The following is a 10,912-nucleotide window of genomic DNA, read 5'->3' as shown; positions in this document are numbered from 1 at the left end:
GCCCCTGGCCTTGATAGCCCTCCCAGAAGCAGGTCCTCTCTTTGAACACTAAATACCTTGCTGGTGGGGTGCATATTTCTGAATTTACAGAATTGTTCCCTTTCAGTCCCCAGTGCCAGCTGGAGGCTGCTCCCCATGGTGACCCCAAGTAGCACCACTCCCGTATGGTCCCAGATGGATAAAATACCCCAGAGTAGCTGAGACAAAGAGGAAGAATCAATTTTCCTGCAACCATTTATAGGAATCCTTAAGGCGAGCAGGTCTGAGATGAGCATCAACCTTTTACTGGCCAGGTTGCAGCGAGAAGCTACCATCCTCGGTGCCATCAGCAATTCCACAGCAGGGCTCTGAAATGGATTTCCTAGAAAAACCCACACCAAGAAAATTATTTCTCCTGGTTTTGGTTGTCTGGTTTGTTGTTTTTTGGGGTGGTTTGTTGTTTTTTTTTTTTGCAGCAAGTCACCTCTGATCCAGGCATCAACAAGATTGAGGTGCCTGCATTCACAGACAGGAGAGCCAAAGCTGATAGACATCCAAATTCCAGGTAAGCCAAAGAGAGATGGAGTGCTGCCAGTTATCCAAATGAATATTCATGGACAATATTCTCCCAGAACCCAGCGGAAGAGAGAGAAACCCGTGGCAGCAAGGCTGCCCTGAGGAGCCAGAGGGATCAGGCTTGTCTCATCCTTTTTATTGAGTGCAATTCTCAATCTGTAGTACAATATTCTCTGAAAGTTACTGTTACAAACTCCGACAATTTCAACACAATCAACAAACTGGGGAAGGGGAAGGAGGGAAAGGAGGGGGGGGGAGAAAACAAACCAAAAAAAAGTTACAAGGGGTGAAATCTTTAACAGACATCTCACGGGTTATGTACAGGACAGGGCAGGGCTGGCTGGCACCAGGCACGCCACAGCTTGGTGGGGGGACAGGGCTCCTGGAGACTTCTGGAACACATGTGGGTGGTAGGGGGAGAAACTGGTGACAACCCCCTCTCCGTCACCACGGCAATGCTGGATCCAACACCCTGCAAGGCAAGAGCAAGGGAAAAGAGAAAGGGCTGAGATGTGTGTCTCAAATGCAGGGTGGCCACGACTGCCCCAGGGAAACCCAAAGCCTTCCCCCAGCAGACACACTCTCAAAAAAAAAGAAAACCAAACAAACAACAATGAACCCAACCAAAAAAAAAACCCACCAAAAAACCAAGACAAAAAGCAGGGATGAATTAATAACTTGTCAGAAAATTTCACTCAAAGCTCTCAATTTTACCTCGAGGAAGGAAAAAAATAGGAATGGGGCAGAGGCGCTTGTGAAGCTGAGCAGCTCCTTCTCACCCTGCAAGCAAACAGAGCCACAGAGCAGCACAATCCCATTATTTTGCCCCTTCCAAGAGGCAAAGAGGCTTTTCATATACAATTGTACCTCGAAAACACAAAGGCACCACATTAAATAACAAAGCAATTGACCGCTGGGTCCCTTCACTCGGCCACGGGGAAGCGGGGCTCGCAGCCCTAATTCTTGCCGGGTGGTTCCCTGCCTCCCCGAGCATATTGATGCTTTGGAAGAAACAACTCCAGCTGTGGCTGACATTTCACTACTATTAAAATTCATCTGAAAGATGAATTCTTCAGTTCTGCTGAATGAAAAATAAGGGTCTGGTTTTTGTTGTTTTGTGGTGGCTGTTTTTTTTTTTTTCCTAAGCAAACTCAGGTAGCAATGAAACTTTTTATTTCGTAGTGCCAACTGTCTTCTGGAAGCAAAAGGGGTGTGGGAGAGAAGAGAGAGGAGAAAGAGAGATGATCTTAAAAAAAAAAAAAAAAAAGGTATCAGCTGTGGTCGATCCAGCCACTCTTAAAGCTGAAGCTGAGCCAGGGCTCCAGCCCAGGGCACTGCTCCAGCTCTGCCACTGCCTTCCCCCCAGCAGCCATTCCCATCCCATATAGGCCCCTCAGGACTACACCTTCCCCACATCCCAAAGGCTCCACAATAAGAGACCTGAGGGACAGGTCAGGAGCAGCCCAGGGAAGGGGCAGCATCCCCTGGATACGCAGCCACCAAACCCCCCACCCTGTCCCACACCAGGTAGGAGCCCCTGCCAAGGAGCACGGAGGGCTGCAACCCCAGCCTGTGGGTGTTGGTGGGACACACAGAGGGAGAAAAAAGCCATGCCATGCCCATGCCATGGACAAGGGGAGCAAGTGGTGTGAATGGCAAAGGGATGGAGGAACCCACAGAGCTGCACTGACAGGGTGCAAGAAGGGTTTGGAAGGCATCCAGCAAACCTTCAGAGGTCAGGATGGACCCTCCTCCTGTTCCCTAGGCTAAGCCAACACCACACTGCTCTCAGCCAAAAGCCTCCCCCTCCATCAGGGCAATCCCAGCACCCAAGGGTGTTTCCTTCCCACACTGGAGACCACAGCACAAGGTTCTCCCCAGCCAGAAACCTGCCTGCAGCCACCCTCCTGTGGCACTTTGTCCACTTTTTTGATAGCACAGGAGAGTCAAGGGCTTGGGAAGGCAACCAGGCATCACCCACCCCGGACAGGAAACCAAGATGTAAAGCAGAACTCAGCATCTCCAAAACTACCCAAGCACCAGGGGAAACCAGGTCTCCTCATGGCACTGGTGGACACAAGACCCCCTCATGGCACCAGGGGATACCAGGTCTCCTCATGGCACTGGTGGACATGAGGCATCACCAGGCGGAGTTGGATGAAGAGCAGCCCAGCAGCAGGGATGGACACAAGAAGAGGGAGCGTTTCTCACACACCAAAGAGCCACCAGGCCACCCAATTCAGAGCAGAACCAGCAGCCCCAGCATCCCACCCACCCTTCCTGCCCCCAGGTGCTACTTGCTGCCAGCAGGAGGAGGTTGAGAGGGATCATTCCAGCTTGCACAAGACCTTCCAAGTAAAAGCCTTATTAAGAGTTTGTTTCATTTTATCAACTCCCAGCACAACTGGCGGGGGGAAGCTGACTGCCTGACCTTCCCTTCTTCTGTGTCAACACCGACGTGCAGCTGGCAATTTTAACTAAATCAATTTGCATCAGGGAGACAAACAGGGGAACAACAGCAACAACGACAACAAAAATCAAAATCAAATCAAATTAAACCCTGGGAAACATTCACTGGGATGAGCCTTAAGGGAGCAAGCAAAAAAAGACAGAGAAGGACAGACAGACAAAAGAGGCAGAGGGGACAAATGCACCTACCTCTGAAGCCATCAAACCAAAGTCTGTAAATCAACATCAAAATCCTTAGGTCCACAAGATGGGGGAAAAAAAAACGTCCTCCATAGCCATCTTCTGCGCATGGACGAGGCTCTGGAGGCCTGGACAGTCTGCTTCTCTCAGCATTCCTCCTCCAGCAGTAATCAACCCAGCCACAACCCCACAGCAGCTCCTCGTGGTCCATCCTGTCCTATCCCATCCCCACCATCCTCCTCCCCGCTCGCAGGATGCTAAGGGCCATCTTCAGACAAGCAGCGAGTCCAGGGTGGGTTGACAACGTACACACACACACACACAGGAACAACTCCTTCCCTTTTCCAGGATGGATTTGTTGTTCATTTTATGGGTTTTTTTAAATCCTTTTTTTTTTTTTCCTTTTTCCTTTTTGCAAAAAAAATGCAAGCAAAAGAGAAAAAAAAACCAACCAAAAACCCAAGGTTTTCTATTGAAGGTACATCTCTTCTTCAATATGAAGACATTAAGTGAATTGAGTCAGATCCCCCATGCAGTGGTCAGCAAAGTCCTTTGGTAGTTGTCAGAGCGGCCCCTGGTAGGACAGCAGGGAGCTGTGGAGACATCCAAGGACATTTCCACCCAGTCCAGAAGCCGAGAGGGCAGTGGAGGGATCAGGGATGGGGCAGGGAGGAGAGGTGAAAGAAAAGAAAAGGAAGGTGGTTTCTCCATCTGGGATGCTCCATCTTGTGCCTCTCCCTTTCCCACCAGCACCCTCCACCTCCTCACTTTCGACCACTGCTTACTGGTGGTGGGACTGGAGTCTGGTCTCTAGAGTTTGGGTTTGCTTCCCCAATGCACATTGGTTTGTCTTCATTGTTTTCTTTTGTGTTTTTTTGTTTTTGTTTTGTTTTGTTAAATATATGATTTGTACATATTTATAGGATTTATAAGCTGTTCCCCGTGACATCGGTAAGTGTGCTTCTGTTGGTGAGGAACGGAAGTCACCACAGCTCCAGGTGAGTGCCAGGAACGGCCTTTGCCTGCTGGTGACAGTCCCCAGGCAGTGGGTGGCACCTCTCCCAACGCTGCTCCACAGCACCGCTCAGCTCCTCCCCTTCCACTGCGTGCCCTCCCCGTTCCCTCCCCACGGAACAAGGGACATCATGCCATCGAGGTGGGAGACTGGCTCATCTGTACTCGCATGGACTGGACACTGTTCAGGATCTTCTTCTGGTGCCCAGCCAAAGTCACCCCTATTCTCAGGAGGTCTCTGTAAGACAGACAGATGGAATGGTATCAACAGGCAGCTGAGGGCTGGAGTATGAGTTTTACTGTCTCTAGGTGAGGCGAGGGATGGAAGATCTCTGGTCTATGTCCCTCACAGAGACAAAGCACAGCCTCGTGAGCATCACCAGGCGTGAGGTGGGACCTGACACCCCTTGGTGGTGAGCATGGCTTCCTCCAGACTCAGCATGCTTCTGCTGCCCAGTGTGATGGACACTCACACCTTTCCCTTGCAGGTGCCCTCAACCGACCTTCCCACCTCCCCAGACACACAACCCCCTCCTTTGAGCATCACCCAGGCTTTCAGGCAGCACCCAACTCACTCGGATGTCATCTGGGCAACAAGCTGGAGGGAGGTGAAGCCAGCGGTCAGGAAGCTGTCCCGGTACTGGCTCATCTTCACGGCGCTCAGCCAGTCGTCTACTGAGGTAAAGGCAGTGAAGTCGGGGATGGAGCGGTCGAGGAGGGGCTGAGAAGGCCTGCAACAGGACACGCTGTTGGGGACAAACTTGGCACAGCCCAGCTGATGCACAGACACATCCCACCCTGGGATGAGGACAGTGACAAGGAGGGCCTGCCCCACGGGAAGGGAGCTCTGCCAAGCTGCACTTCACAAGACCCCCTTTTTGAGCCAGCTGCAGCAGCCAGAGGGACGGAAGGACATTGATGTCCAGTGACAGGACAAGGGGTAATGGGTGCAAGCTGGACCACAGGAGCTAACACGTAAAGATTAAAAAAAGCTTTTTCACTATGAGGGTGAGGGAGCCCTGTCCCAGGCTGCCCAGAGAGGTTGTGGAGTCTCCTTCTCTGGAGACTTTCCAAACCCACCTGGATGTGTTCCTGTGTGACCTATATCGGGTGACCCTGCTCTGGCAGGGGGGTTGGACCGGGTGATCTCTCGAGGTACCTTCCAACCCCTGACTTTCTGTGGTTCTGGGAAGGTGCTGGCAGAGCAGGTGCTGCATGGCCATACACCATCAAGAGCCAGGAACAAAGAATTATTGCTGTTGCTCAGCAGAAAACTCCACGTTCTTTGTCTGACTGTCAGGCAGAGCTGAAACCAAACCCTCCCAGCCCCCCACTAGCATGCCTGGCAAGCAGTCCATGAATTCCCGTCCCTCCCTTCTCTGATCCCTTTCTGCACGGCTTGGGATGGAGAGCAGGAGACAGTTGTCACAACTCACACAGCGGTAATGGTGGCCACAGTTTTGAGGCTTGCCGGGTTGCGGATCATTTTGTCGAGGGTGTTGACGATCTCGGTGAAGCGCGGGCGAGTGTTGCGGTCCTTCTGCCAGCAGTCCAGCATCAGCTGGTGGAGAGCAGCCGGGCAGTCCATGGGTGGTGGGAGCCTGTAGTCCTGCTCAATGGCATTGATGACCTGCCGGCAGCATGGGGGGACACAAAGCAGCACGTAAGGCTGAGGAGCTCGGAGGTTTCATCCACATGAGGATGAGGAGCTCAGAGGTTTTTCATCCATGTGAGGATGAGGAGCTCAGAGGTTGCACCGAGGGAGATTGGTGAAGGCAGCTGCCAGCCCATCTGAGCAGCAGCAAAGGGAGCAGGAGGAGATGCTGCCGGCTCTGAGGGAGCTAGGGCTCAGGGAGGTTAATCTCTGCTCTGATGCTCGGCACGCCACAGTTCCTCCCAATGGAGAGCTGCCACTCATTATCCGGCGGATCACTTCGGAGTTACAGCAGTCCAACTACCAAAGCACTTCCCCTCTGAACATTTTCAAAGGCCCTGCAGCATGCTGGAAGTCCAATTACCAGCCCACTGGCTTTTCTTCCCAACTTCCCTCCTCCTATCCTCCCACTCACCAGCCTGTCTCATCTCCAGAGCCGAGCGCTCCTGAGCTCTGGGAAGGAGCAGAAAGCCATTTGGGCAAGGCATTCTTTTAGAAGCAAATCCCCTCATGCCCCCAAAGCTGGGTGGATGTCCCCTCCACTTCAATGCTTACATCTTGGTTGGACATGTCCCAGTACGGCCTCTCCCCGAAGGACATCACCTCCCACATGACAATGCCGTAGCTCCAGACGTCGCTGGCTGAGGTGAACTTGCGGTAGGCGATGGCCTCCGGCGCTGTCCACCGGACGGGGATCTTCCCCCCCCTACAGAAAACACGAGAGCAACTGAGGAAAAGCTGCCGTGGCAGAGGAACCCAGACTCCAGGGTTGGAGCCATCCCATAAAGCCCTGGCCACCTGTTCCTGGGGACCCTGCCAAGGAGTGGGCAGGGGGTACCCAAAAAGATCTCCATTAACTGTTCTTGTAGCTGCACAAAAGGGTTTAGCTAAAGCAAACAAAAAGGTTGATCCAAGGGCTGATTCCATCCAGGTGTTACCTTGCGGGTTACCTCCCACCTCCAGCTGTCCTGCAGGATCCAACACATCGGTGGCCGGTTCCCAGGTCCCTTCCCAGAGGGACAGATGGTGACAAGGGCTATGCAGGACTATGCTAGCGCTTGTCTCAGGTAAGGAGCCACAGGTGTCCCTGCCCCTTGGCCTTCAAAGGAAACAAGCTCTACTCTAAGAACAGCCTCCATGGCACTATCTGGGCCCCCAGAGCTGCTGGAAGGTCCTTTGAGCTCCACTTTTTGGATGGGAGGCAAAGAGCAGAACACCTTTAAGCCCAAAAAGAGATTGGAAAGGTCTGGCATAGGGATGTTGTCCTTGGCAGAGAGTCCCTCATTGCTCCCAGAAGCTCAGAACCAGGCTTGGCATCTCAACCCACCCCACCAAAGAAGGGCAGATCTGCAGCAGGACAGGAGGCTGTGCCCAGAGGGCAGGAATGCTGCCAAGAGCCAGTGGATACCAAGGAGGCTCTCCCTGGGCAAGCACCACCAAAAAAGCATAAAAAAAAAAAAATCATAGAATACTTTGGGTCAGGAAGGACCTCCCGAATGTTTTTTCACTGAAAGGGTTGCCAGCTGATGCTGGACTGCTGGCAGAAGGACCGCAACACCCGCCTGCGCTTCGCCGAGATCATCAAAACCCTCGACAAAAGGGGTTGTGACATTGGAACAGCCTGCCCTGAGAAGGGGTGGAGTTACCATCCCTGGAGGTATTTAAATAGCATGTGGACCTGGTCCTGAAGGACGTGGCTTAGTGGTGAGCTTAGAGGGTTGGTCAAAGGTTGGACTGGATGATCTTGAAGGTCTCTTCCAAATGAAGACATTCTGTGACCCTGTGACGTTGAAGATCATCCAGTTCCAAAACCCCTGCATGGGCAGGGACACCTTCGACCAGCCCAGGTTGCTCCAACCCAGGTTATCCAACCTGGTCTTCAAGACTTCCAGGGAGGGGGGAGCCACAGCTTCCCGGGGCAACCTGGGCCAGGGTCTCACCATGCTCCTAGTGAAGAACTTCTTCCTAGTCAGAGAAAAAAAGCCAAGGGGTGAAGAGGACCCACAGCCACACTCAGCATTTACTCCAGGCAGAACCGCATTGTAAATCATTCAAGCACAGTTGCTTTTTCCACAGCCTGACCAGGCATCAGCTGATCTTGGAGGATTAATGGGCAAAAAAAAAAATTAAAAAAAAAAAAATTGATTTGAATAAGTACAGCTGGAGAAATTAACTGCTAGGTTGGTTTTGGGGGTTTTTTTTTCCTTTTTTTTTTTTTTTTTTTTTTCCGTCAGAGCTGCCTCCCTGCTATGGGAGGCAGAGTGATGCAATCACAGGCACAGTATTACTTCCCAGCTGCTGGGGAGATCTATTATGGCCAAAATTAAATAGCAACACAGATGAGAGAATCTCTTTCTCTATAAAGGTGGGGAAAGGCGACTGCTTGCACCTCAGCCCCGCAGCTCGTGCCAGAGACTTTGATTCAAAAACTGAAATGATGCTCTCTCTCTGCTCATAGGTCTCTGCTCATAGGTATGGGGTGGGCAGGGAGAGGGCATGGCCAGGCAGGGGGAAAACATCCCAGGAGCAGGTGAGGAGAGAGAGGGGCTGCAGGCAGGCCAAAGCATGATGTGAGCCTTAAACACATCGAATGGTTTGTGTTGGAAGGGACCATAAGGCTCATCCAGTTCCAACACCCTGCATGGACAGGGACACCTGCCACTAGACCAGGTTACTCCAAGTCCCATCCAACCTGGCCTTCAACACTGCCAGGGATGGGGCAGCCACAACCAGGACCCAATTTCCACGAGTTTCATGGTTGGAAAGGAACTTCAAGATCATTGAGTCCAACTGTCATTCCCACATCACCTTAGCCACTAAATCACCTCCCCAAGTGCCACATCTACCCATTTTTTTAACACCTTCAGGGATAGCGACTCCACTGCCTCCCTGGGCAGCCTGTTCCAATGCTTTCAATTAAGATATTTTCACTCTTTCAGTGAAGAAATTTTTCCTAATATCCAATCTGAACCTTCCCTGGTGCAACTTGGACCCATTTCCTCTTGTCCTGTCACCGGTCACTGGGGAGACGAGGCCAACACCACTACAACCTCCTTTCAGGAGTTGTAAGGGCAATAAGGTCTCCTTCTCAACCTCCTCTTCTCCAGGCTGAACAGCCCCAGCATCTCCAGTCTCTAAGGGAAGATGGAGACAGCCCCAGTGCCTGGGCACAGCTCTGCAGCCCCATGAATCTCCTTCTGCAGGAGCTACACTCAACACAAATGCCCAATTGAGTGATCAGATGAGGTCAACAGGGTGCTCACCCCTTGTCCTCTGATCAATCTTAACACCACCAATGCTCTGGTGAGCTCCCTGGAAGAATGGCCATGCTGGGGGGGGCAGGAGGGAAGGGGTGTTGCCCGGGGCAGCGGGGCTGCCATTACCAACAAATAAATTAATTAGGCCATAGAGGGTGGCTGGGGAATGGCAGAGCTCCTGCTGGGCTTTTGTCTTTAATGAATGCCTGGGACAAGTCTCCAGCAGAAAAAGGCTGATCAGAGTTGGAGTGCTGGGAGAAGGGAAATTAGAATGCCATGGCTGTGCTGTCAGGAGATTCTGTGATACCCCTGCCTCCCCTTCCAAGTGTCTCCAGGGTATCCTCCATGCCCTGTCCCTTCCTGAAGGAGAGGGAAAAGGCTTCTCTGGAAGCTGCCGAGGGCAAAGAGGTGTCTGGGGGAGGAGGGAGGCAAGAAATTATAGAAGACAGGACAAGAAAAGAGAGGAAAGAAAAGAATAATGGTTGGAAATCACAGCCAGGGGCTCTAGGCCACAAACCTACATGGTGGGTACCCTCCTGAGATGCTCCCACCCACTGCAGGAGCTGTGAGGTGTACCTCCAGCACCCTTCTCCTGGGTCAGGAAGGCATGGGGGATGCTGGGCAGGACCAGATCTTGCAAGAGGTACCTACCAAAGAGCTGGTGTAGGTGGGGTCGGACGTGTCATCCTGCAAGTATCGCGAGAGGCCGAAGTCTGACACTTTGCACATCCAGGTTGCTGTTGACCAGGATGTTCCTGCAGCCAGATCCCGGTGCACGTAATTCATGCTCAGCGAGGTACTTCATCCCAGCAGCATCCCCCTGAGCATCCCCACCAGCTGGATCACTGTGAACTGCCCATCGTTTGCTGCCAGCAGAAAGAGCAGAAGTGCGGTGAGCCTGCAGACCCTGCTGCAGGACCAGAGCTGCTTCAGCCAGCCTCAGGAGGATCCTACACCTTCCTCGGGGAGTGCCCCCCCGACCACCACACCGTGTAAGTTTTGGTGGTGCACACCCTGACACAACCACCTCCCCAGCTAAAGAACAGGCTGGGATTTTAGAGGATGAGACACCACCACCTCCCTCCCAAACCCCACAGGGTGGCCCCACCTCTCCTTACCCGCAGGAAGGAGTCTAGGGCCCCATTCTCCATGAACTCTGTGATGATCATGACCGGTCGGCTCTTGGTCACCACCCCTTCCAGGCGAATGATGTTGGGGTGGTCAAACTGCCCCATGATGCTGGCCTCGCTCAGGAAATCCCGGCGCTGCTTCTCGGAGTAACCGGCCTTGAGAGTTTTGATGGCCACGTAGATCTCCCGCTTGCCAGGCAACTTCAGGCGTCCCTTGTACACTTCTCCAAACTCTCCTGCAAGGGTGAGAGCACCTGCTGCTACCTCCTCCTCCCCGTAACAGTTTGCAAAGGCCACCAGTACCTTGAGTTGCCTGGTCTCCAGACCAACCAGAGAAACACCAGCCAGACAGCACTTCAACGATGCTCTCCTCTACAAATCTACTTGTCTGTCCTCCTTAAAAAGGGGCAATGACTGTTGCTGAGGATGTGCTTGGGTTTGCCAGCTTCTCCAAGGTGACAGAGCCCACACCCACAGAAGAAGAGGCTGGAGCTGCTCTTGCAAGCCCCTGCTAGAAGGATCTGTAAAGCCTCAACATTTAAGAACTATCTCAGCTATAAGGTGTCGGGGGCTGATAATCTTGGTTGGCTTTTTGCACATCTCATCTCTTGGAATGGAAAATTATTGGGCTTTTTTCATTGCTTCTCTCTGAC

At 52.4% G+C, this 10,912-nt stretch overlaps 1 protein-coding gene across 1 annotated transcript in view; it reads right to left on the bottom strand.

Moving 5' to 3' along the window:
* Nucleotides 1-679: 679 nt before the first annotated feature.
* EPHB1 (EPH receptor B1) overlaps nucleotides 680-10,912 on the bottom strand; it is a 71,895-nt gene continuing 61,662 nt past the window's right edge. Inside the window, 7 exon segments of the mRNA XM_030456050.1 lie at nucleotides 680-1,027; nucleotides 3,214-4,456; nucleotides 4,794-4,949; nucleotides 5,655-5,848; nucleotides 6,428-6,577; nucleotides 9,781-9,995; nucleotides 10,238-10,495. Of these exon segments, the coding sequence (XP_030311910.1) occupies nucleotides 4,348-4,456; nucleotides 4,794-4,949; nucleotides 5,655-5,848; nucleotides 6,428-6,577; nucleotides 9,781-9,995; nucleotides 10,238-10,495 (1,082 nt within the window). The 3' untranslated portion in view covers nucleotides 680-1,027; nucleotides 3,214-4,347.

The sequence above is a fragment of the Calypte anna genome, chromosome 9 (assembly GCF_003957555.1).
Source record: "Calypte anna isolate BGI_N300 chromosome 9, bCalAnn1_v1.p, whole genome shotgun sequence".
Classification (NCBI taxonomy): Eukaryota; Metazoa; Chordata; class Aves; order Apodiformes; family Trochilidae; genus Calypte; species Calypte anna.
Note: the sequence above shows the minus strand (reverse complement) of the source record. Positions and strands in the feature narration are given on the sequence as shown.